This window comes from Somniosus microcephalus, chromosome 1 (assembly GCF_052327205.1).
Source record: "Somniosus microcephalus isolate GS21.2 chromosome 1, FLI_Smic_1.0, whole genome shotgun sequence".
NCBI classification, from domain to species: Eukaryota; Metazoa; Chordata; class Chondrichthyes; order Squaliformes; family Somniosidae; genus Somniosus; species Somniosus microcephalus.
Window position 1 is genome coordinate 244,992,981 of NC_140987.1, and position 26,979 is coordinate 245,019,959.

General features: G+C 46.3%; 1 protein-coding gene across 2 annotated transcripts in view; it reads left to right on the forward strand.

Moving 5' to 3' along the window:
* Positions 1 to 2,400: 2,400 nt before the first annotated feature.
* The window catches only part of haus6 (HAUS augmin-like complex, subunit 6), a 68,752-nt gene continuing 44,173 nt past the window's right edge, over positions 2,401 to 26,979 (forward strand). The window contains exons 1-4 of one of the 2 annotated variants that reach the window (XM_085991573.1): positions 2,401 to 2,789; positions 3,987 to 4,082; positions 6,766 to 6,844; positions 17,048 to 17,180. In XM_085991573.1, the coding sequence (XP_085847699.1) occupies positions 2,659 to 2,789; positions 3,987 to 4,082; positions 6,766 to 6,844; positions 17,048 to 17,180 (439 nt within the window). In that variant the 5' untranslated portion in view covers positions 2,401 to 2,658. The remainder of the gene's footprint in view (positions 2,790 to 3,986; positions 4,083 to 6,765; positions 6,845 to 17,047; positions 17,181 to 26,979) is intronic. The other variant, XM_085991566.1, reaches the window with a different exon arrangement.

Genomic DNA, 26,979 nt, shown 5'->3' on the forward strand with positions numbered 1-26,979 from the left:
TCGCCCCACCCTCACCCCCCCGATTCGCCCCACCCTCACCCCCCCCCGATTCGCCCCACCCTCACCCCCCCCCGATTCGCCCCACCCTCACCCCCCCCCCGATTCGCCCCACCCTCACCCCCCCCCGATTCGCCCCACCCTCACCCCCCCCCGATTCGCCCCACCCTCACACCCCCCCGATTCGCCCCACCCTCACCCCCCCCGATTCGCCCCACCCTCACCCCCCCCGATTCGCCCCACCCTCACCCCCCCCGATTCGCCCCACCCTCACCCCCCCCGATTCGCCCCACCCTCACCCCCCCCCGATTCGCCCCACCCTCACCCCCCCCCCGATTCGCCCCACCCTCACCCCCCCCCCGATTCGCCCCACCCTCACCCCCCCCCCGATTCGCCCCACCCTCACCCCCCCCCGATTCGCCCCACCCTCACCCCCCCCCGATTCGCCCCACCCTCACCCCCCCCCGATTCGCCCCACCCTCACCCCCCCCCCGATTCGCCCCACCCTCACCCCCCCCCGATTCGCCCCACCCTCACCCCCCCCCCCGATTCGCCCCACCCTCACCCCCCCCCGATTCGCCCCACCCTCACCCCCCCCCCGATTCGCCCCACCCTCACCCCCCCCCCCGATTCGCCCCACCCTCACCCCCCCCCCCGATTCGCCCCACCCTCACCCCCCCCCGATTCGCCCCACCCTCACCCCCCCCCGATTCGCCCCACCCTCACCCCCCCCCGATTCGCCCCACCCTCACCCCCCCCCGATTCGCCCCACCCTCACCCCCCCCGATTCGCCCCACCCTCACCCCCCCCGATTCGCCCCACCCTCACCCCCCCCGATTCGCCCCACCCTCACCCCCCCCGATTCGCCCCACCCTCACCCCCCCCGATTCGCCCCACCCTCACCCCCCCCGATTCGCCCCACCCTCACCCCCCCCGATTCGCCCCACCCTCACCCCCCCCGATTCGCCCCACCCTCACCCCCCCCGATTCGCCCCACCCTCACCCCCCCCGATTCGCCCCACCCTCACCCCCCCCGATTCGCCCCACCCTCACCCCCCCCGATTCGCCCCACCCTCACCCCCCCCGATTCGCCCCACCCTCACCCCCCCCGATTCGCCCCACCCTCACCCCCCCCGATTCGCCCCACCCTCACCCCCCCGATTCGCCCCACCCTCACCCCCCCCGATTCGCCCCACCCTCACCCCCCCCGATTCGCCCCACCCTCACCCCCCCCGATTCGCCCCACCCTCACCCCCCCCGATTCGCCCCACCCTCACCCCCCCCGATTCGCCCCACCCTCACCCCCCCCGATTCGCCCCACCCTCACCCCCCCCGATTCGCCCCACCCTCACCCCCCCCGATTCGCCCCACCCTCACCCCCCCCGATTCGCCCCACCCTCACCCCCCCCGATTCGCCCCACCCTCACCCCCCCCGATTCGCCCCACCCTCACCCCCCCCGATTCGCCCCACCCTCACCCCCCCCGATTCGCCCCACCCTCACCCCCCCCGATTCGCCCCACCCTCACCCCCCCCCGATTCGCCCCACCCTCACCCCCCCCGATTCGCCCCACCCTCACCCCCCCCCGATTCGCCCCACCCTCACCCCCCCCCCCGATTCGCCCCCCCCTCACCCCCCCCCCCGATTCGCCCCCCCCTCACCCCCCCCCCCGATTCGCCCCCCCCTCACCCCCCCCCCCGATTCGCCCCCCCCTCACCCCCCCCCCCCGATTCGCCCCCCCCTCACCCCCCCCCCCGATTCGCCCCCCCCTCACCCCCCCCCCCCGATTCGCCCCACCCTCACCATGTCCGACTCCCCCCCCCTCCCCTTGTCCATTTCATCCGTTCTGAAATCCGAAAAATTCCTAATTCCAAAACACAGCTTGTCCCAAGGTTTTCGGATAAGGGATAGTCTACAGAAGTGACGACACTTCAAAAAAGTACTTCATTGGCTGTAAAGTGCATTGGTACGTCCTGAGGTCCTGAAAGGCGCGATAGAAATACATCTTTCTTTTAATGTTACTTTGCGGTGGAAGCAGAGTTGGCGACCCTGCTCCTAATGATGTTAATGATAAGTTCCTCCCCTTGATGGATCACGGAGGAGCCAGTCGATTGTACATCACTGATCCACACAACAAAGTCAATGAAATGCTGGAAGCAGCACCTGTAGCGAGAGCTGGAGAGTCAATGGGTGCTCACCTCACCACAACCGCGTCTTTTCCACCCCGTCCCGCCGCCAATCGGAGCTGGGAGGTGGCTTGGCGCGCTCTCAGGGAGGAGCGGTTGTGCGCGCTCCCGCGGGCGGCTTGGCGCTCTCAGGGAGAGGGGTCGGATGTGCGCGCTCCCGCGGGCGGAATGCGCGCTCTCAGGGGAGGGGTCGGTTGTGCCCGCTCCCGCGAGTGGAAGGCGCGCTTTCAGGGAAGGGGGGAGGTTGTGCGCGCTCACGCGGGCGGAAGGCGCGCTCTCAGGGGCGGGGGCGACTTGGCGCGGGCGGAAAGCGGGTTGGCGCCAACCTCCGATTGGCTGCGCCAGGAGTGGGTCGGTTATTTCTCTGCCCCTCGCGGCGGTTTGAACTGAGTGGAAGGGAAATAATTTCAAATTTCTCGGGCAGGCGGCGAGGTGAGGCGCGGGCCTGTGAGCCGGGCTTTGCTGTGCTGGGCCGGATGGCGGCGGACTGGAAGAGGGAGCAGCTGTGGCGCCTGCTGCTAGCTCTCGGCTTCAGCCCACCTGGGGCTGAGGAGCAGCCGGCAGGCAGCGCCGTGTGGAAGAGCAGCAGCCGGACCGTCTTCGGCCTGTGAGTGATTTTTCTCTTTGTAAGTTGGATGCTTCCGGGGGTTGTACTGCTACCGCCAGCCGCGGCTTCATAACGGGGTCGGCCAGTGTACCCCAACACCCGCCGCCACGGACCCGTGGCACCATGTTGGGAGAGGACTAATTTGTTGGGCTACGGGGAAAGAGCAGGGGAGTGGGACTAATTGGATAGTTCTTTCAAAGAGCCGGCACAGGCATCACCGGCTGAATGGCCTCTTGTGCTGTAAGATGATCTGATCCAAGCCCCTAAATCAACAAACTACCTGCATTTATGTAGTGCCTTTTGACATAGTAAAACGTCCCAAGGTGCTTAACGGGGGTTTTCAAACAAAATTTGACACCGACCTGCATAGATGTTGAGAGGTTTTAAGGAGCAAAGAACAATAATGTAGGAGTCTATGTACTCCTAGCAAAAAATACTGAACTCCTGAGAGGTTCAACAGAAAAGGTTTAATTGTTGAGACTGCATGTTGAACACAAAAATGGCGTCAGAGACTACACCAAGTCCGACTGCCTTTCATCAGTCCACAGCTTCGACTGCTCCTCCCCTGCTCTGGGCTTAACTGTGTTGTAGATCGAGTTTCTTAAAGGTGTGATCCTTCTTAAAGGCATGACACCTGATTTATAGTCTACGGACCGAAAAGCAGATTGTGTCCTTACTGTGATCGGTACGCCACAATAACATTAGAAACATAGAAGATAGGAGCATGAATAGGCCGTTCGGCCCCTCGAGCCTGCTCTGCCATTCAATGAGATCATGGCTGATTTTCCAAATTCAGTACCCCGTCCCTGCCTTCTCCCCATATCCCTTGATCCCCTGATTGCATTGAATACATTGTAGCCAGGACTATTAAGTTCCCATTCTTCCCCTTGTTTGAGCCAAGTCTCTGCTATTGCCACTATATCGCACTGTTTCAAGTTTTGTCCTGGAATATAATTGTCTTGCTTCCTTGTTTATAATAATCTACATTAAGAACTAGAAGTAAAGGAAAAATAATTTCAGTTACAGCTGAAGCTTCCAACTTGCTGGTTAGGAAGCTGGTGCTCTGTTGGTGGAGATGTTTGAGCTCTGTCACTGAATCACTTTGAAAATGCTGTCAAATATGATCTGTAGCATATGCCTGAAATTTCAATACATACTATAACCTACATAAAGATCATTGTTTCATTCTTCAAACAGGGCTATGTTTGACAAACCAAACATGGAAGCATTCCAAATTGTTGTGCACTACTTGTTCCTGCAGTTGGACCAAACTCGTGCCAATTCTCTCTTCAGGTAAGCTGAGTGGTTTTTATTTTGTCAACTAACTTCAACTTTTTGTTCACCTAGGTTTGTAGGATTTATTACAGTTTAGAATAAAGATAAATATTCAGTGGTGAAATAATTATCACTGAACTGGTTAACTTGTTTTGTAACGCTCAAAAGCTAACCGTAGGATATTTACACTGTCGCAGTATGAAGTATTTTTCTCATGTCTTCTCCTGCAGTATTCGCTCATGTTGTGAAGTACAGTTCATAGTTGATGGCTGTCGAGTAGCTTGCCCTAGAGGCTAGTTATGTGAATCTGGACATTGATAATTTGTCAGGCTATTCAGCTGTGGGGAATGTAGCAGTTAAGTCTGATCCCTGCCCTTTCCTGAAGTCCACATTCATTGTAAGGATGCAAAAGCAGGAGCCCTGGATGATTTTTTTTGAAATTTCTAAGCCATGGGCACTAGTCAGTTGTAGCACCACATTACAGGCTGAGATCATGCAAGAGTCTGGGGGGTCTTGTTCTTTCTAGCTCAGTTCCAAACTGAGCAGTGAATTTATATTGGGAGCAGTCATTTTTGTTCAATGGATTCTTTTATTCTACAGTTGAAAGTGTGGGTAGACAACCTGATTAACTAGCTTTTGCTTCTTTATTAACTTTCAAAAAACATGTATAAACTAGTTTAAGTAGCCTTTTGTACAATATTCCCTTTATTGACTGGTCAGTTGTGATTGCGAATGTAAAGTAGCATAATAAAACATTGAGATATTACTGGTGCGAAATATCAGCACGTTTTTGAGGCCTGAAAAGATAACTTGCAACCATGGAATGAATATCCTTGGGGCTTTTCCACTCTGCCACTGTAACTTCAGTAGCTGTTTGATGGAAACCCTGTTTACATGAATAAAGGGGACTTCTACCAAACTTGCAGAGGAGGAGGAAACCTGAGGAAATTCACCCCCTATGTTTCCGTGATGAAGCTAAGTAATGGTGGATCCAGTATTAAGGTTGTACTGTGCCTGTGAAGAATCCTTTTTTTATTATTTGGATGCAAACTGCATTTATTGCCTATCCTTGGTTCCCCAGTGCAATGGTGGTGGTTGTTACACAACTGAGTAGCTTATTGGGCTTCAGAGAGCATCAAGAGTCAACCACATAGTCTTGGCCGAGAGTCCCATGTAGTCTGGACCAGGTAGGGGGTGGCAGGTTTCTTTTGCTGATGAACTTTAGTGAAACCGGGTAATTTGGTACTTCTCGGTCAAGTTACCAGATTTTATTGAATTCATGGAATTTGAACTTCCAACCTCCTGGATTGCTAGTTACAGTGCCAGAACCACATGGCAACGATACCCATCCAAGCAGGATTGGTAGAGCATTGTAACACAGATATTTATGAGATGTACTATACACCCTGCTGGATGTAACTTAAGCTCCTAGTTTGAACAGGAAAATTAACTTGGATTTGAGAATTGATTCCTGTATTTTTTTTTTTGATCTGAGCTCATTTTGATCATATGTGCCCTAGTTATGAGATGAGCATGCAGTTTAATTATTGAGCCGGGAGAACTGATTTGACTGTGAAGGAAATTACTTGGTGCAGATTGCAGCAATATAGATTGGCGTTGTCAGGTTTTTATATTTTCCTGGGTAATTTTAGGTGTTTTGAAGAAAAATAAATAAAATGATCATTTTCTTTACTTTTGCACACAATTCAAAAATATTCCAGATTTTTCAATGAGTTGCTATGCAAGGCTGCTGGTACAATTTTATTCTTAATTCAACTTTTTTTTTTAATAATTTTTTTTCAGGTTTGCTGTAAACTGTTAGCAGTATTTTCTTTTGAGTTCATTCCACCATATTGTCCATTTACTCCTCAGTTCACTCATTTAATAGGGTATCAGTAGACAGAATTGTAACTTGAAACAATGGAACTTCAAAAATGTTTTCATGAAAAGTGACAAGAAATGCTGTTGGTTAAGAACCATTTTATTGGCTACGAGTTGCAGGATGTAAAACAAGTTTTATTTAAATAGATTCATTTTTACTGACTTTTCTAAATTTGAGCCTTGCCACTCCGATCCATTTATTTAAAAAAAAAGAAAAATCTGCTTTCAGTAAGAAATCGAGTAACTCACTTAGTTGGTGCATGTCTTTAGTATGCTGGAAAGGATGGCAAAATGTTTCTTATCTGGCTCCTAATCACCACAAAGATGACAAGTTGTTTCCTGGGCTATGTACCACTTCCAGGCAGCAGAGTAGGGAGCATGTTTAGAAGCTATTTGCTAATGCTGGCTGCTGGAGGATGAATGGGGGTTGTGTGGTGCTCTTGTTCTTCTCCCTCTGATGTGCCTCCACTTCCGACAGGTCTGTTTGGGATTACAGACATCAAATTTGCCCCACTGTTCTGTAGTGCAGCTTGCTTATTTTCCAATGTACTTTTTTATGTTTAGATTTTTAATTAACATTTAAGTGGCATATCAAATTGAGTGTAAAACTAAACTGCATTTTTCAGTGCCTCCAATTAACTCTTTTACTTTAGCATCTGTTTTAATCATAAAATCATAAATTCTGTGGAGTTTAGTTTCAGTGTGCATCTGAGTTACATTGTCATTATTTGAAATCTTGGTTTGGATTTATAGCAAATATATAGGTAACTTTGCATTGTATTTTATGTCTGAATAATTTTTTAATCTTTTTTTCCTCAAGGGATTGCTGGCCTATTTATGATAAGAAAAGGGCTGCATGCTTTAGAAAAGTGTGCTTTGAGTGGATAAAGAAAGTTGCAGTAAGTAATTAAACAGAATAATCAAGCTGCAAAAGATGGGATGTATTATATGGTTGACTCCAGGTTATCATGACAGGGGGCAGGGGTGTTGTTGGACATGATGCTAAAGGCATTATGACTGTAGGTCAAGCTCGATAGACTAGCTGGTCTTTTTGTGTGCTCTGCACTTCCTCGCTTTTACTTTACAGTTCTTGAATGGGTTATTGCCTCTCAAATCCATGCCCATCTTTCCCACAACTCTGTTTGAACCTCTCCAAACAGCACTGAAATGGACCTTATCAAAGTCACAAATGATAATTCACCCAGCTCTACCTTACCACCACATGTCTCGATTCCTCTACTGCCTTTGACTTGACATGCTGCTTGTCTGACATCCAGTATTGGATGAGCAGAAATTTTCTTCAATTAAATATTTGGAGCACCAGTGTCTTCGGCCCCCGCTACAAACTCTGTTGCTTAGGCACCGATTTACATCCCCCTCCCTGGCTAGTGTCTGAAGCGGGACCAGACTGTTCGCAACTTCTGCGTCCTATTTGAACCTGAACTGAGCTTCTGACCCCATATCCTCTCCATCACTGAGCCCGTTTACTTCCATCTCTGTAATATTGCCCACCTCAGCCCATCTGCCACTGACACCCTCACCCGTGCCTTTGTTACCTCTAGACTCGACTGTTCCAAGGCTCTCTTGGCCGGCCTCCTGCCTTGCACCTTCCATAAACTTGAGCTCATCCAAAACTGTTGCCTGTATCCTAACCTGCATCAAGTCCCGTTCACCCTTTACCCCTGTGTGCGCTGATCTACATTGGCTCCCGGTCCAGCAAAGCCTTGATTTTTTTTTAAAATTCTCAACCTTATTATCCAATCCCCCTCCATGGCCTTACCCCTCCCTATCTGCTGCCTAGACCCTAAGCTCTTTAATTCCATCCCTAACATAGAAACATAGAAGATAGGAGCAGGAGTAGGCCATTCGGCCCTTCGAGCCTGCTCCGCCATTCAATGTGATCATGACTGATCATCCAAATTCAGTACCCTGTCCCTGCCTTTTCCCCATATCCCTTGATCCCTTTAGCCTCAAGAAATATATCCAACTCTTTCTTGAATATATTTAATGAACTAGCCTCCACCGCCCTCTGTGGCAGAGAATTCCACAGGTTCACCACTCTCTGGGTGAAGAAATTCCTCCTCATTTCAGTCCTAAATGGCTTACCCCTTATCCTTAGACTATGACCCCTGGTTCTGGACTCCCCGGCTGTCGGAAACATCCTTCCTGCATCTAGTCTGTCCAGACCTGACACAATTTTATAGGTTTCGATGAGATCCCCTCTCAATCTTCTACACTCCAGTGAGTATAAGCCCAATCGACACAATCTCTCCTCATACGTCATTCCTGCCATCCCAGGTATCAGCCTGGTGAATCTTCGCTGCACTCCCTCCATGGCAAGAACGTCCTTCCTCAAGTAAGGTGACCAATACTGCACACAATACTCAAGGTGCGGTCTCACCAAGGCCCTGTACAACTGCAGCAAGACATCCTTGTTCCTGTACTCGAACCCTCTTGCTACGAAGGCCAACATACCATTTGCCGCCTTAACCGCCTGCTGCACCTGCATGCTTACCTTCAGCGACTGGTGCACAAGAACACCCAGGTCTCTTTGCACTTCCCCTTCTCCCAATCTATTGCCATTCAAATAATAATCTGCCTTCCTGTTTTTGCCACCAAAGTGGATAACCTCACATTTATCCACATTATTGGGCAGAAACATGGCAAATGCACTATCACCCAACCTGTCCAAATCGTACTGGAGTTTTCCGACATCCTCTTCGCAGCTTACCCTCCCGCCCAGCTTTGTGTCATCTGCAAATTTGGAGATATTACATCCAATTCCCTCGTCCAGATCATTAATATATATTGTGAACAGCTGGGATCCTAGGACCGATCCTTGTGGTACCCCACTAGTCACTGCCTGCCACTCGGAAAACGACCCGTTTATTCCAACTCTTTGCTTTCTGTCCGCCAACCAGTTCTCTATCCAAGTCAATACCTTGCCCCCAATCCCATGTGCCTTAATTTTGCATGCTAATCTCTTGTGTGGGACCTTATCGAAAGCCTTCTGAAAGTCCAAATACACCACATCCACTGGTTCTCCCTTATCTATTTTACCAGTTACATCCTCAAAAAATTCCAGTAGATTAGTCAAGCATGATTTACCTTACCGGTCTATAATTCCCCTAAGGAAGGATATACTTGGCATAGAGGGAGTGCAATGAAGGTTCCCCAGACTGATTCCTGGAATGGGGGGGATTGTCCTGAGGAGAGATTGAGTAGACTAGGCCTATATTTTCTCTAGAGTTTAGAAGAATGAGAGGTGATCTCATTTGAAACATACAAAATTCTTGCAGGGCTTTGACGGGGTAGATGCAGGGAGTCTAGAACCAGGGGTCTCGGGATAAAGGGTCGGCCATTTAGGACTGATGAGAAATTTCTTCACTCGGGTGGTGAATCTTTGGAATTCTCTAGCCCAGAGGGCTGTGGAGGCTTCGTTGTTGAGTATATTCAAGGCAGAGATTGATAGATTTTTGGATATTAAGGAATCTAGGGATATGGGGATAGTGCAGGAAAGTGGAGTTGAGGTAGAAGAACAGCCATGACCTTATTGAATGGCAGAGCAGGCTCGAGGGGCTAAATGGCCTACTCCTCCTATTTCTTATGTTTTCCGCCTCTCTATCTCCATCCTCCTTTTAGAATGCTCCTTAAAACCTACCACCTGTCCTAATATCTCTCTGTAGCTCAGTGTCAAATTCTGTTTGATCCCTCCTGTGAAGCGCCTTGGGACCAATGTTCCTATTAAACTGCTCGGCTCGCTGGGTTTCCAATGTGAAAAACCATGCATGCGCGGTATTTTGAATGGGTTGCATACCCAAAAACAAGGGAAATATTACTTTGGACGTTTTACTAGTTAAAGTTGCTATATAAATGCAAGTTGTTGAATGGATTGTTACATTTGAAACTAGAAAATATGGAACTTAATATAGTTATGGTTGTATTTAAAACTATGTTTAATCACAGCAGAGTCTCCTAATGTGCTAGACTTCCTGAATCATATTAGCTGTCTTACCCAATTTGTTTTTCTACATGTTTTCCTGCTGTTTTTAATATAAAAATGAATGCATTAAAGTACACAACTGATTAACATTTTATTTTTTTCATTTTGTTAAATATGCCCATCATTCTGACACCACACCTTTTTAAGCTAGTATTTTTAAAAGAAAAAATGTGATGGGGGGAGTTGGAAGTAAGAGTGGTAAGAATGAACCAAAAAAAGCACATTCATTTTATGCCTGCTGTACTTAACATGGTATGCTGCAATTTGTAATAACTTTTTATAATCTGAGTCTTCAATTAAATGAGCACCATACAATGTTCTGAAGCCCTATTTACAGGAAACTTTGGTTTATCCGGAGGTTGTATGTCCGGAAACCTCGATCTACCGGCAGAAATCAGGAGCCGTTTTGTTAGGTTTTTTTTCTTCTCGTGGCTTTGTTTTCAACAGCTGGGCTCTGGAAAGTGTCTCTGAAGCTGTTGCTAAGCTACAGAGACGCTTCCAAGGTACGGGCCGACTGTTTACAAGCTGTTGCTAAGCAACAGTGTTTGTTGTCAGATACGGAGATGAAAACCTCCGTATGCTTCAACATTAACTTTGTATGTCCGGCAGTTTTGATAGATCGGCAACAGCTCGGTCCAGTCGGTGCCGGATATAACACAGTTTCCTGTAATATGCAAACAAATCTAGCTGCATTATGATCACTACCACCAAAATGCTCTCCCACAGATACCCCTCCACCTGCCCAGCTTCATTTCCTAAATCTAAGTCCAGAACTGCCCCCTCTCCTATTGGACTTGCACATACTGGTTAAAAATGTTCTCCTGAATACATTTGAAGAATTCTGCGCCCTCTTTTACACTAATTCTATCCCAGTTAATATTAGGGTAGTTGAAATCCCTTACTATTACTGCCCTATTGTTTTTGTACTTCAGAAACTTGCCAACATATTTGCTGTTCTATCTCCCTCTGATTGTTTGGGGTGGGTCTATAGTACACTCCCAGCATTGTGATTGCCCCTTTTTTCAACCCATATGACATCACTTGTTGATCCTTATCATATATCATCCCTCCTCACAGCTGTAATTGTTTCCTTCAATATTGCGACCCCCCCCCCCCGTATCATCTGAAAATCCTGTAACCGGTTATGTTGAGCTGCCATTCCTCCCCTTTAAGCCATGTTTTAGTAATAGCTATGATATCATCTTCCACGTGTCTGTCTGTGCCTTCAGCTCATCTGCCTTGTTCACTAGACTCTTTGCATTGAAGTATATACCATTTAAGCATTGTAGGGGGTGGCGTGTGCGCCCAGTCAGCTTCGCCTCTGACTGTCCCTTGAGCGGTTCGAATCGCTCCCACACCCCTGGGTTCTAGACACCGGACTTGGGTACAGGCGGCGATACAGAAAATCGAGTAGACAAGTAGTTTGGTGTAAGAAAACCAAGATTTTATTAAAACAGAATAAAACAGTCTTATGAGAATTACTGGTATAAAATGCAGGCATAAACAATTACACTTATATGGGAATGGGGAACACACGGCACATCGAGGGAAAGCAACTACGTTAACAATCCCCCTTATCCTTATCCCACCTCCTATACCTAACTAGATTAAGCTATGAGGGGCCAGGAGTTCATGCTCACCAATCCAAAACCTGTTGCTTTAACGGTTGTGAGTTTTGAGGTATGGTCTTCTGTCCTTTAGGGTACCCCGTCGACACGTAGTCTCGGCGCGGCGCTAGAGTTGTTGATGCGACACACCTTCCCTCTCCTCAGTTACCGTCGTCGTCGCGATGGGTTTTCTTCTCCCTCGGGCGGTCGTCGGCAGTAACGTTGTGGGTCGGTTGGCGGTTTTCACTGCTTATTTGATTTTACTACCCATCCTTTGAACGCCAGCATATTCGTCGCGGGCGTGGACACCCGCGTCTAACGCCTGCTTATTCGCAGTGTTCAAATGCCAACTTATTCTCGCTGTCCATACATACACTGCTAATTTCTTCCCCAAACACCAGCTTATAACTAGGCGTTTGGTTTTTACCGATGCGTCTTTTGCTGCCCTTCTCTGCTCTTGTCGGTGTTACCTTCTTCGTCTCGTCTGCCCGTTCGTGTCCTGTGTGACAACTCTGGTCTCGTTCTCCTCCCGCGTTTGGTCCCGGTGTAATGGGTGTCCTTGGTTGTTGAGCGGTGCGGGGAGCGAGAAGAGAACCTGCCACGAGGCCAGGGCGCGAGTACGAGAGGCAGCAGGCCAAGGCCAAACGAGGTCAGACAAGAGAGCAATTGCTACTGATGGGCCTACAGTTATACCCGTTCTTCCACTCCTTATCTGCGCGCCAAATCAGGTCAGTCCATTGTTTAACTTTTGGCGGGTTTGGTTTAAATGATTACAACCATTTGTTTTAACGACTTTAGGAGTGGTTGTCTCTGGGTCTAATGGCCCCGATGTCCTGGTGGCTTTGTCATGGATAAGACTTAATTGTCCCCATCCTACCTTGATGGCTACTGTGAGCTGTTAGCGATTAAACATGCAGAAAGCTAATGGCCACGGTTATAGGCCCATTCTACTTTGATTTGACTCAAGTCGAATAAATGCGTATTCTGTGTTTACTTTGTCTGGCTGGCTCCAAAGAGTCCCTGTTCACAGATTATGCATTTTAAATATCATCTCTGAGCCTGCTTGTCTGCAGAGTCTTGCTTTTAAAAATCCTGTCAATTTTAGTCACAAGGTTTACAGAAGCCATTTTGGGTACCTGCTTTTAATAACTTGCCCAAAACAGGGTCCCTTGATCCATAACTCGGAGTGTGGGAATTTTGAGAACCCTGCAACTTACAGCACTGCTAAACTCCTTCGTTGTCTATTTTCTTGCCTTTGTTTCCTCTGCCTTCCAAACTCGCTTACTAATTTACTGCCTTCCATTTCCTGCTTTGTTTCTCTCCCTACTAAATCCATGCTCAGATTCCCATCCCCCTGTCAAGCTAGTTTAAATCTTCCCCAACAGCATCAGCAAACCTCCACCCACCCCCAGTGAGGATATTGGTCCCGGCCCTGTTGAGGTGCAACCCGTCGGCTTGTACAGGTCCCACCTTCCCAGAACTGGTCCCAATGCCTCAGGAATTCAAAGCTCTCCCTCCTGCACCATCTCTCCAGCCACTTATTCATCTGTTCTATCCTCTTATTTCTGTACTCACTCGTGCATGGCACCGGGAGTAATCCGGAGATTACTACCTTTTTTGAGGTCCTCCTTACTAATCTTTTTCCTAGCTCCCTAAATTCTGCCTGCAGGACCGCATCCTTTTTTACCTATGTCATTGGTACTGATATGGACCACGACCTCCGGCTGTACACCCTCCTTTCTCTTTTCTCTTCCCCCCCCCCCCCCCCCTCACAATGTCCTGTAGCCGCTCAGTGACCTCCTTGACCCTGGCACCAGGGAGGCAACTCATCATCCTGGAGCCATGTCTGTGGCCGCAGAAACGCCTGGCTGTTCCCCATACTATTAAATCCCCTATCAGTATTGCATTATTGACCACCCTCTTCCTCCTCCCTCTTCCCCCTGTACAGCTGAGCCACCCATGGTGCTGTACTCTTGGCTCTGGCTGCACTCCCTAGAGGAACCATCGTCCTTGCCAGTACTGACTACCAGTTGGAGAGCGAGATACACTCGGGGATTCCTGCACAACCTGCCTGGTCCTCTTTGTCTGTCTGCTGGTCGTCCATTCCCTATCTGCCAGCAAATTCTTAGGCTGTGGGGTGGAAGGAAGAAAGAAGTGTTTAGTCATGATGCTCTGGCCATTATGGTGTGGGGCAGGCTTGATGGACCAGCAAGTCTTTTCCTTCCTGTCAATTTCATATGTTTGTATGTTCTCTAAATTTAATCTGCCATTGTTTTGCCCACTTGCATACCTTGTCCAACTTGCTCTAATTTCAGAGCTGCTGCTTCTGATTCCACTGCCCCTCAGAAGATGCGCGCGCACACGTTGTGAGCATTGGTAGACGCTGCCCCTTGGGTTTTAAATCAGCAAATGGCGCCAGTCATTTTTAGCAGTCACTCCTGCACCACTTGTGTAGTACTATGGCGGCCTAGTGTGAAGTGTAGCAGTACAATTCTTCTCATTCGTCTAATGTTTGAAAGATCCATACTATTCATAGAAATCATACAATGTTGCAGCACAGGAGGAGGCTATTCGGCTCATCATGCCTGCGCTGGCTCTTTGAAAGGGCTACCCAATTAGTCCCACTCCCCTGCCCTTTCCCCACAGCCCTGCAATGTTTCCCTTTTAAATTTTATCTAATTCACTTTTGCCAGATCATCATGACTCGCTGCATTCTTTTATTAAAAAAAAAAAAAAAATTCATCTGCCCTTTAGCTCGCTTGACAGTTATCTTAAATCAATGTCCTCTGGCTACTCACTGACCCACCAGTGGAAAATGTCTCTTTATTTGATCAAGATCCCTTGTTATTTTAAACAAGGTCATTTAAATTTCCCCTTAACCTTCTATTGTCGGGAATATGCAAAATGTATTAGTCTCGGTGGAAAGTGACCTTGAATGCTACTTTCCCTCGCTTCTAGGTCAGGAACAGAATTGGGTTCAATTGAGCTTTTTTTCAAAAAAAATATCTGATTGGGGTCATTGGTTGCCAGCTAGGCTCAAGGTACAGGAAACTTTGTTATATCCGGCACCGACGGGACCGAGCTGTTGCCGATCCTTCAAAACTGCCGGACATACAAAGTTAATGTTGAAGCATACGGGGGTTTTCATCTCCGTATCTGACAACAAACACTGTTGCTTAGCAACAGCTTGTAAACAGTCGGCCCGTACCTTGGAAGCGTCTCTGTAGCTTAGCAACAGCTTCAGAGACACTTTCCAGAGCCCGACTGTTGAAAACAAAGCCACGAGAAGAAAAAAAACTAACAAAACAGCTCCTGATTTACATAGAAGATAGGAGCAGGAGTAAGCCATTCGGCCCTTCGAGCCTGCTCCGCTATTCAGTGAGATCATGGCTGATCATCCAAATTCAGTACCCTGTCCCTGCCTTCTCCCCATATCCCTTGACCCCATTAGCCTTAAGAAATATATCCAACTCTTTCTTGAATATATTTAATGAACTGGCCTCCACCGCCCTCTGTGGCAGAGAATTCCACAGGTTCACCACTCTCTGGGTGAAGAAATTCCTCCTCATTTCAGTCCTAAATGGCTTACCACTTATCCTTAGACTATGACCCCTGGTTCTGGACTCCCTGGCCATCGGGAACATTCTTCCTGCATCTAGTCTGTCCAGGCCTGACAGAATTTTATAGGTTTCGATGAGATCCCCTCTCAATCTTCTAAACTCCAGTGAGTATAAGCCCAATCGACACAATCTCTCCTCATATGTTATTCCTGCCATCCCAGGTATCAGCCTGGTGAATCTTCGCTGCACTCCTTCCATGGCAAGAACGTCTTTCCTCAGGTAAGGCGACCAAAACTGCACACAATACTCAAGGTGCGGTCTCACCAAGGCCCTGTACAACTGTAGCAAGACATCCTTGTTCCTGTACTCAAACCCTCTTGCTGCCGGTAGATCGCGGTTTCAGGACATACAACCTCCGGATAAACCAAAGTTTCCTGTATTGGGTCTTCTGGATTGATGGAATGTTATCCAGCTACAATCACAAGCTGCTCATTCCCGGATTTTTCTACAAAAGCTAAATACTGCGGATGCTGGAAATCTGAAATAAAAACTGAAATATTGGAAATACTCAGTGGGTCAGGCAGCATCTGGGGGAGAGAAAGAGTTAATGTTTCAGGTCAATGAACTAGAAGTAATTTGAGATTTAACAGTTTATAAGCAAGTACAGAGGCAGGTAAAGAAGGGGAGGAGAGGAAAGAACAAAAGGGAAGGTTTGTCATAGGGTGGAGAACAGGCCTCATTAAATGACAAAGGATGATGGTGCAAGGCAAAAGGGACAAGTAAAGAAACAAAAGGTGGGTCTAGATGAGCTGTAAATGGCAACAGCAGGACCTGGAAAAATGGGAGCATTGATTATGAGCTGAAGTTTTTGAACTCAATGTGGAGTTCTGGAAAGCTGCAATGTACCTAATCGAAAGATGGTGCTGTTCCTCAAACTTGCGCTGAGCTTTGGAGCAGTGTAGGAGGCAGAGGACAGAGAACTAAAATGGCAAGTGATTGGAAGCTTAGGGTCACGCTTGAAGACTGAACTGAGGAGACTCGTGAGCAGCGAATACTGTAGACTAAATTGAATTGCTGTTTCTATTGGAAGGAGTGTTTGGGACTCTAGATGGTAGGAAGGGAGGAGGTGAAGGGGCATCTCCTGCACTTGCACGGGAGGGTGCCGTGGGAAGTGGATGGGGTATTGTAAATGATTTGAAGAGTGGACCAGGGTGTAGAGGAGGGAATGGTCCCTTAGAATGCTGAAATGGGAGGGGAAGATGTGCTTGGTGGCATTGCGTTGGAGATGGTGGAGGATGATCTGTTGAATGTGGAGGCTGGTGGAGTGGAAGGTGAGCAAGGGGACCCTATTGTTCTGGGAGTGAGTGGAAGGGGTGATGCCAGAATTGCAGGAATGTTCCCCACAGGAGGGGGAATCCTTGGTTGAGGAGAAAGGAAGACCTATCTGAAGACTGGTGTAGAAGGTGACATTGTCGGAACAGATGCGATAGAGAAACTGGAAGAATGGAATCTTTCTAACTGTCTAATCCTGACACATAGCAAAAGCCTCTAAGCTGACTAATACGCTAATCTTTTGACTGCTTAGGAGATAACTGCCACTGGTGCAGACAAATCTCCCAAACCTGGTGTCTCATTGCTCTATTGGCCACGATACAACCTATTGCGAGCAAAAGGAAAAAATTGAACATGACCTTTATTACTCTGATATATATCTGTCCTTTGCTAGTCGGGATCAGAGGACACCATACATAATGTAGAACAAGAGCAACTAACGAGCATTTCAGTGCTGTTTGAGCGCATCCTTGGTTGTATTTCCCTATAGGAGAATGACTATATGAAATTGAACTACTCTCTGAATGAATATAATATAACCTCTTAAATGAGTGTTTTTTAGCTTCACTTTGATTTTTGTTTTGTCTTTCTCCCCTTAAGGATGAAGTTGGAAACAGTTTTCCTCAAGTTGTGGCTTCTTTATTTCTTTCTCCTGGAGGTCCTAAATTTATTAATCTCATGTACTATTTTGCAAAATACGTGCTTATGCACAAGTTTAATGAACAAGCTGAAAGTAAGTGCATTTTTTGAGCTAATCTTTGGAATAACCTTACTTCAATATTAGAACCATTGACTTGTATTAATGAATTGTACATTTTCTTTGAATGTAGCAGGGAGTGTTCTTTGTAATGCATGTTTTTATTAATGGGTATGTAAGAATGGATTTTAAAATAACATTTCAGACTAAAAGCCAAATCTATTTGGTTCTGATCTACCTTGCCAAGAGGGTGGGCTGTTGATCTTTCTTTTCCATTTATTTACTGCAATATGTAGAATTAATGCAGAATAACTGGTGTTATTCTCATTTGGGAAAAGTGCCTGCCCTCTGCTTACACCTCTTGATTTTTATGGCACATTGGTAACGTTTTGTGTAGATACCACAGACCAGGTTCTGTATTCATAGTGTTAGTGGATTTGGAGTGCTTAACTGTTGAATTGCTTTTCAGATAAGTAATCTTCAAAATTATAACTTGGGTATTTCTTTTAGCTTCCACATAGTGTTGCTCAGGTAGTGTTTATCTGAATTATAAACTTATTTGATGAAGCTTGCCTTAGTCTAAACCTGCAACATTAGACTAATTAACCAGATTTTTAATTACTAAGTGACACAAAACAGAGAGTAGTGGTGAACAGTTGTTTTTCAGACTGGAGGAAGGTATGCAGTGGTGTTCCCCAAGGGTTGGTACTAGGACCACTGCTGTTCTTGATGTATATTAATGACTTGGACTTTGGAGTATAGGGCACAATTTCAAAATTTGCAGATGCCACAAAACTTGGAGATGTCGTGAACAGTGAGGAGGATAGTGATGGACTTCAAGAAGACATACAGGCTGGTGAAATGGGTGGACACATGGCAGATGAAATTTAAAGCAGAAAAGTGCAAAATGATACATTTTGGTAGGAAAAGTGAGGAGTGGCAATATAAACTAAAGGGTACAATCCTAAAGAGGGTGCATGAACAGAGACCTGGGGATATATGTGCACAAATCATTGAAGATGGCAGGGCAGGTTGAGAAAGCGGTTAAAAAAGCATACGGGATCCTGGGCTTCATCAATAGAGGCATAGAGTACAAAAGCAAGGAAGTTATGATGAACCTTTATAAAACATTGGTTTGGCCTCAACTGGAGTATTGTGTCCAACTCTGGGCACTAAACTTTAAGAAGGATGTGAAGGCCTTGGAGAGGGTGCAGAAACGATTTAGAGGGATGAGTGACTTCAGTTACGTGGTAATCTAGAGAAGCTGGGGTTGTTTTTCTTCGAGCAGATAAAGTTGAGAGGAGATTTGATGGAGGTATTCAAAATCATGAGGGGTCGAGAACCAGAGGCCACAGATTCAAGGTGGTTGGCAAAAGAACCAAAGGCAACATGAAAAACTTTTTTAACGCAGTGAGTGGTTAGGATCTGGAATGCACTGCCTGAAAGGATGGTGGAGGCAGACTCGATCATGGCTTTCAAAAGGGAATTGGATAAGCACCTGACATAAATTTTTTTACAGGGCTACGAGGAAAGAGAGTGGGAGTGGAACTAGCTGAAGTGCTCTTGCAGAGAGCCGGCACGGGCTTGAATGGCCTCCTTATGTGCTGTAACCATTCTATGATTCTAAATTGGGAAGCAAGTTCAGGGGATTAAGAGATGCACAGTGGGTTGTGAATCTCCAGAATTTGCTACTCGATTTATGCCACGCCACTGTTTTCTTTGCGCAAGTAGAATCTCGTCTTTGGCCTCACCATTATTTTTAAGAATTTGCTGGATTTGCGCATTAATTGCCCATTAAATGCGCTGCACAAAATTAGGACTGGTGATTAGGATAGTAACTAGCTTTTAACAATATAATAATTAATGCAATGCCAACTTTTATTCATTCATAGGCTGTGGGTGTCACTGGCAAGGCCAGCATTTAGTGCCCATCCCTAATTGCCCTTGAAGGTGGTGGTGGTGGTGGTGATGAGCCACTGCTGCAGTCCGTGTGGTGAAGGTACTCCCACAGTGCTAATTAGGTAGGGAGTGCCAGGATTTTGACCCAGTGACGATTAAGGAACGGCGATGTATTTCCAAGTCATAGTGCATGACATGAATGGGAACTTGGAGATGGTGGTTGTCCCATGCCCTTGTCCTTTTTGAGGTGGTAGAGGTCGAGAGTTTAGGAGGTGCTTTCAAAGAAGCCATGGCGAGTTGCTGCAGTGCATCTTGTAGATGGTACAGCCACAGTATGCCAGTGGTGGAGGGAGTGAATGTTTAAGGTGGTGGATTGGGGGTGCCAATCAAGCTAGCTGCTTTTGTCCTGGATGGTGTTGAGCTTCTTGAATTGAGTTGGAGCTGCACTCATCCAGGCAAGTGGAGAATATTGCATCACACTCCTGATTTGTGCCTTGTACATGGTGGAAAGGCTGTGGGGAGTCAGAAGGTGACTCACTCGCTGCAGAATACCTAGCCTCTGACCTGCCCTTGTAGCCACAGTATTTATGTGGCTGGTCCAGTTGAGTTTCTGGTCAAGTGATCCCCAGGATGTTGATGTTGGTGCGGAATTTGACAAAGCCATTGAATGTCATGGGGATGTGGCTACATAGGATATACGGCACAGAAACAGGCCATTCGGCCCAACCAGTCCATACTGGCATTTATGATCCACTCGTGCTTCTTCCTGTCTTTCCTCATCTAACACTGTTGGCATAACCCTCTATTCCCTTCTCCCTTGAGCTTATCTCGCCTCCCCTTAAATGCATTTACACTATTTGCCTCAACTACTCCATGTTAGCGAGTTCCACATTCTCACCACTCTGGGTAAAGAAGTTTCTTCTGAATTCCCTATTTGATTTCTTAGTGACTATCTTCTATTGATGACCTCTAGTTCTGCTCTTCCACACAAGTGGAAACACTCTATCTAATCTATCAAAACCTTTTCATAATTGTAAAGACCTCAATTATGTCACCGCTCCGCATCCTTTTTTCCAAGAGAAAAGAGACCCAGCCTGTTCATCCTTTCCTGACGGGTATACCCTCGTATTTCTGGCATCATCCTTGTAAATCTCCTCTGCGCCCGCTCCAGTGCCTCTATATCCTTTTTATAATATGGCGACCAGAATTGTATGCAGTACTCCAAGTATGATCTAACCAAGATTAGATACAAGTTTAGCATAACTTCACTACTTTTTCAATTCTATTCCCTCTAGAAATAAACCCTAGAGCCTGGTTTGCTTTTTTGATGGCCTTGTTAACCTGTGTCGCCACTTTGTGATTTGTGTATTTGTACTCCAAGACCCCTTTGTTCCTCTACCCCACCTAGACTCGCACCCTCCAAGTAATGTGACCTCCCTATTCTTCCTACCAAAATGTAATACCTCACATTTATCTGTATTGAATTTCATTTGCCAATTATATGCCCATTCTGCAAGTTTAAGGTCTTCCTGTAATTTGTTGCCATGCTCCTCCGTATTAACTATCCCCTCCCAATTTGGTGTCATATGCAAATTTAGAAATTGTGTTTTTGATAGCAAAGCCTAAATTAATGTAAATTGTGAACAATAGTGGCCCCAGCACTGATCCTTGTGGAACACCACTACCCACTTTCTGCCACTGTGAATAGCTACCCTTTACCCCTACTCTCTGCTTTCTGTCTTGAAGCCAGCTAGCTATCCATTCTGCTACTTGTCCCCTGACTCCACATTCTCTGACCTTATTTATTAGTCTTATATGTGGTACCTTTATCGAAGGCTTTTTGAAAATCTAGATAAATTACATCTACTGCATTACCTTGTCTACGCTCTGTTACCTCTTCAAAAAAATTCAATGAGGTTGGTCAAGCAAGATTTTCCCTTTTGAAATCCATGCCGACGACTTATGTCCTTCTCAATTTATTATTTTAAAGCGTATTATGGTCACTATTGCCTAGATGTTCCCTACTTTTACTTTTCTTATCTGCTCTGGTTCATTCCCGATTACTAGATTCAGTAGTGAATCCTGCCTTGTTGGGCTTTTTACATACTGGGCTAGAAACCTGTACACATTGTAGGAACTCCATTCCCTTTTCCCCTACTTTTTCTGTTCAATTAATATCAGTAGTTGAAATCCCCCATGATGATGATTCTGTTTTTTACTCATTTCCCTAACTTGTTTGCATATTTCTTCCTCTACCTCCTTCCACTATTAGGTGGCTTGTAGACTACCCCTATTAGTGTGATTGATCTTTTATTATCTTTTATCTCTGTCCACATGGATTCTACTTCTGTCTTGCTGATAGCTGCATCACTTTTTTCTACTGCCATTGTTATCCCTAATAAGTACAGTTTTTCCACCTCTCCTTTTCCCATCTATCTTTTCTAAATGTTATCCTGCAATGTTTAATTCCTAGTCCTGATTTTTTTCTGTAGCCATGTAATCCCTACTATGTCTGGTTCCTCTCAATGCATGATTGCCTCCAGCTCCCCCGTTTTATTTTGGACAGTGCGTTGCTGTACACCGTGCATTCCTGCATGTAAATTCTTAGATTTAAAAAGTTTCAAATTTTTATTAATTTTCTGTCTCTTTTTCTCTCTCTAGCCAATCTTTCTTTGCCCCTCGCTTTTTCTTTCTGTACCTGATTTGACTAAATTAACCCCATTTCCTTCATCGCTCCTTTCTTTCTCAATCCTTAAACCTCATTGGTTAGGGAGATACTCTTGGTCCCTGTAGCACGTTGTCCTTCAGGTTAACGTCACAGGTTTAGAGTTCTGACTCGAGAATTGAGTGAAAGTGATTCACACACAATCTGACTTAACTCACTTTATTGAATGTCAGATACAAAAGGGTTTCAATACAATGTCCAAAACTTAAACGTTGTGGTATAAACGCAATACAATGCCAGTCACCCCCCTAAGACTATGTTGCGGAATGGATATACATACAATCACCCACAGGTGGTCGATCAGTGTTGATTGTAGTTTCGTTCGGCCATTTTTACAGCAACAACAGAAATTAGCTTATTTTGCAGTCCTCCCTCAAGTGTCTCTAGTGTCCATAACTGAGACACTTTAAAGTAGTGGTTGTTGTTGAGACGGTCTTAAATGCCACCAACAGCTTTTCCAGTCTTTTGGCCTTTTTTTTCCTACCGTGTCTGATAGAATCACACATTAGGTAAATGATATATAGGAGTTGTACCACCACCAATGTGAGAGATATTCGGATCCATGGATGGATTTCAATATTCATACCAATTTCCCACCATGAGGTACCAGTGTCAATGTTGTTTATCTTTGCCCGTGTGACCAGACTGCGTTGTTGAAGTAGGTAATGGTGCTTTTGAGACCATTCGATTCCTTCCCTCAAGTTTGTCAGGTGTTCTGGCAGTGGGGGTATGTCATACCCAAATCTCTCAACATAGTCATGTAATTTACCCCTCAGTGAATCATTTGCATTAATTTGGGTAATGTTATGCTCAAAAATATTTACAAGCTCCCGAGTTCCGATTCTTACAGGCCGAACCGGAGTAAAACAAAAGATACTATGTATAACCACGCATTGTTTTCCCCAGCCGTAAGTATATGTCAATTGTCCGGTGGTAACAGTACTTCCCTTTCCCAACATAGGCTAAGAATTGTGTGGGCTGGAATTCGGCCTCAAGGGTTTCCATTGTACAATTCACACTCTCTCTAGAAGAGTTAAAACTGCAGGTGTTCCTGCAACTGGTAAGGACAGACCACCGTCTGCCCATGGGTGTTGCATCCTTCAGCCTGGTTCTGATCATAACATTCCAAGTTAACTGCATATGCATCAACATCATGGTTCCTCACATGAGTCGTTCCCCATGCTACTTCGATGTTTTCCACCTGATAGTCCGTGGGGAAGGATCAGGAAGTACAGAACCAATCCCAGCATAATCAGATCCTTGTTTCGATCGCATTCCGATTTGACCGGATATGCTTGGACTAGACCTCAACTGACAGGCCTAATACTGTTTTTATAAGTAGATAATGCCTTTAGGTGTTGGTTCGTTACCCACGAGGGGACGTTTCCATTTTGCTCCGGTTTTCTCAGACTTGTTCTATCAGCCACGATTCATACATTACACACATCATTCTGGGCAGCCTCATCGGAGGCATTACGGTCCTCTCTAATAAAATCATTAATGGTGTGTGCATAACCTTCCATTTTCCCCACTACCTCCTTCAGATGGACAGTCACTATCTGGTCTTCAGCTAACTGCTCACCCTGATTACTATTAGCCTCCTGTAGGACCTTTTTTAAATTTAGACATTTTTGCGTTTAGCTGAGCCAGATCCAAGCTATTTACCAATGAGGTGCCGGTGTTAAAGACCATTGGCGGATCATTAATAAGTCCTCTTTTTCCTACGTTTCCTGGAGGTGCTTGGTGTAGGAGCAGGGGAATAGAGGTTATCCTCATGTTCCATGCCATGACTCTCGGCTGCCCACATTCATTTTCCACCACCTGTTGCAGCAATTTAGTATACAAGGCCACTGTCTTGGGTTTGCACCACCTTGGTAAACATAAGTCTGTCAAATTTAACACTGCTGAGACCACTTCATGGTGTATGCATGGTATAACACTTTTTTGGATTCTGTTTAACCCCCACTCATTCTTGGGCCCTGGCTCGGTGGGGGGCAGTCCATAGAAACATAGAAGATCAGAGCAGGAGTAGGCTATTCGGCCCCTCGAGCCTGTTCCGCCATTTAATGAGATCATGGCTGATCATCCAAATTCAGTACCCTGTCCCTGCTTTCTCCCCATATCCCTTGATCCCTTTAGACTTAAGAAATATATCTAACTCCTTCTTGAATATATTTAATGAATTGTCCTCAACTGCCTTCTGTGGTAGAGAATTCCACAGGTTTGCCACTCTCTGGGTGAAGAAATTCCTCCTCATCTCAGTCCTAATTGGCTTACCCCTTACCCTTAGACTGTGACCCCTGGTTCTGGACTCCCTGCCATCGGGAACATCCTGCATCTAGTCTGTCTAGTCCTGTTAGAATTTTATAAGTTTCAATGAGATCCCCTCATTCTTCTAAACTCTAGCGAATATAAGCCTAATTGACCCAATGTCTCCTCATACGTCATTCCTGCCATCCCGGGTATCAGTCTGGTGAATCTTGCCGCACTCCCTCCATGGCAAGAACATCCTTCCTCAGCGAAGGCGATCATTAATAAATTATATATATTGTGAATAGCTGGGGTCCTAGCAACGATCCCTGCAGTACCCAACTAGTCACTGCCTGCCACTCGGAAAAAGACCCGTTTATTCCAACTCTTTGCTTCCTGTCTGCCAACCAGTTCTCTATCCAAGTCAGTACCTTACCCCCAATCCCATGTGCTTTAACTTTGCACGCCAATCTCTTATGCGGGACCTTATCGAAAGCCTTCTGCAAATCCAAATACACCACATCCACTGATTCTCCCTTCTCTATTCTACCAGTTACATCCTCAAAGTTCCAGTAGATTAGCCGAGCATGATTTGCCTTTTGTAAATCCATGTTGACTTTGTCTGATCCTGTCACTGTTTTCCAAGTGCTCTGCTGTTACATCTTTTATAATGGACTCTAGCATTTTCCCCACTACTGATGTCTGGCTTACTGGTCTATAATTCCCTGTTTTCTCTCTACCACCTTTTTTAAATAGTGGGGTTACATTAGCTACCCTCCAATCCAAGGGAACTATTCCAGAGTCTCTAGAATTTTGGAAGATAACCAGCAATGCATCTACTATTTCTAGGGCCACTTCTTTAAGTACCCTAGGATGTAGATTATCAGGCCCTGGGGATTTATTGGCCTTCAATCCCGTCAATTTCCCTACAAATACTGATTTCATTCAATTCCTCCCTCTCATTTAGACCCTATGTTCCCCGACATCTCTGGGAGGTTATTTGTGTCCTCCTTTGTGAAGACCGAACCGAAGTATGTATTTAATTGGTCTGCCATTTCTCTTTTGCCCATTATAAATTCCCCTGATTCTGACTGGAAGGGACCTACGCTTGACTTCACCAATCTTTTTCTCTTCACGTATCTATAGAAGCTTTTACAGTCCACATCTGTCTGGGTTCGATCTTGGGGATTCTTTTTAGGGGCCAACTGTAATTTTAGCCCATCCACACCTCCAGGTTCCCTAGTACAATCTCGATCATAACCCTTGCTCTATTTCCAAAAATTCTGCCAACAAAATATCCGATTCCTGTCTGCCATATATGTCCCCATCATTCCCTGCCCCACAGGTTTTTGCAGATCCATTCTAGATGAACCTGTGCCATTACTATCTCCACTAACGCACATGAGGCATATTCTGTTTCCCTCCTTCACTTCTATCACCCAATGGTGAGGGATTCATTGTAGCACTTGACTCTGTCATTCTCTTATTCGGTGGTCTTCATTAACTATATATATCGAATTTATTCTTCTGTTCGAACTTTAACGGTGCCGGATTGCTTCGATTAGTTATACTTATTACTTCTACCCCATTCTCCCTTAAATAACATGCCTTCTTTAACTGTCACATCCTTGGCGCGATACAGTCCCGATACTAACTTTCTATCTTCCTTCAGTCCAATAATCGTTCTAATCACTGGATCATTTGCCCGCACTGATTTCAGATTGGGTGGCAGGGGAATAGTATTCTTGTCTGGGGCCATCGCCATTACCAGGCCTCATTGATACGGGTCCCATGGTATCCCTTCTGTGGCTTCCTTCCTTGCTCATTCATCCGCCCTCTTATTCCCTTCCCACCTAGGTTCTGTTTTGGAATGTGCCTTGACTTTGTGAATATAATAATCCTCGCCCCCTTTCCTATAGTTTCTACTATGGTGGCCAGCATAGGTGCCATTACCAATGGTTTTCTGTCCACTGAGGTATAGCCCCTTCTTGATCATATTGCCAGATATTCTGTGCAAGAGTTGCATGTAAACATGGAGTCCGATTGTTTAAGTGGGTGGAAACTCCGTTTGGTGTGTAACTACGTAGGTCACCACCACTAATTCTGCCTGTTGGGCACTCTGAGCATTTGGTAATTTGACGGCATACTCCATTTCCCTCTGGGGGTCATGGATTCCACACCCAGTCTTCTGTTCCCCTTTTTCCACGGAACTGGATCCATCTACATAGATGTCTCTTCCCTGCAGATGGAGCCCGGCCTTAAATCAGCCTTCTGTTTCCCATACCCCCTCAAATGTACACGTATGAGGTTCCCCAAGGTAACTTCGATTTCTGGCAACCTCTGCTCGGTGAGCCTGTCTACCCTTCAATTCATTCCTCCCAATTGCAAGGTCCAGTTAGCCACCTGGGCACTTGATACTGTTCCCTCTTTAATCCTCCCTTCCAATAGGAGCCTAGTAGGGGTATGATGGGTTAATAGTGATTGGTGGGGTTCCTGTAAAAACAGCAAAATGTTTCACCGCCCAGAAGGTGGCCAGCAGGTATCACTCGCATATGGAGAAACCCTTCTCCACTTCCGACAGGACTCTCTAGGTGCATAGGCTATCGGCCTTGGTTTACCATTAGTCTCCTGCATTAACACTGCCCCATGGCTGGCGTCCGTAGCTGCTACCTCTAGTGAGAAAGTTCTCTCTGAATTTACTGCCCTAGTGCTGGAGCGATTTGCAGGTTCTCCTTTAACCGCACAAAAGCCTCCTCGCACTGTTCAATCCACCCCCTTTTTTAACAACCTCCCGAAGGGGTACAACGGTGGCTGCATAGTCCTCTATATAAACTCCCTACAGTATCCAGTCAGCCCCAGGAATGATCGTACCGCTGTCACGGAAGTCGGTCGATGCAGTTCTTGCACAGCTTTTCTTTTTGCTTCATCTATCGCTCTCCTGGAGGTATAGTCAGTCCTAAA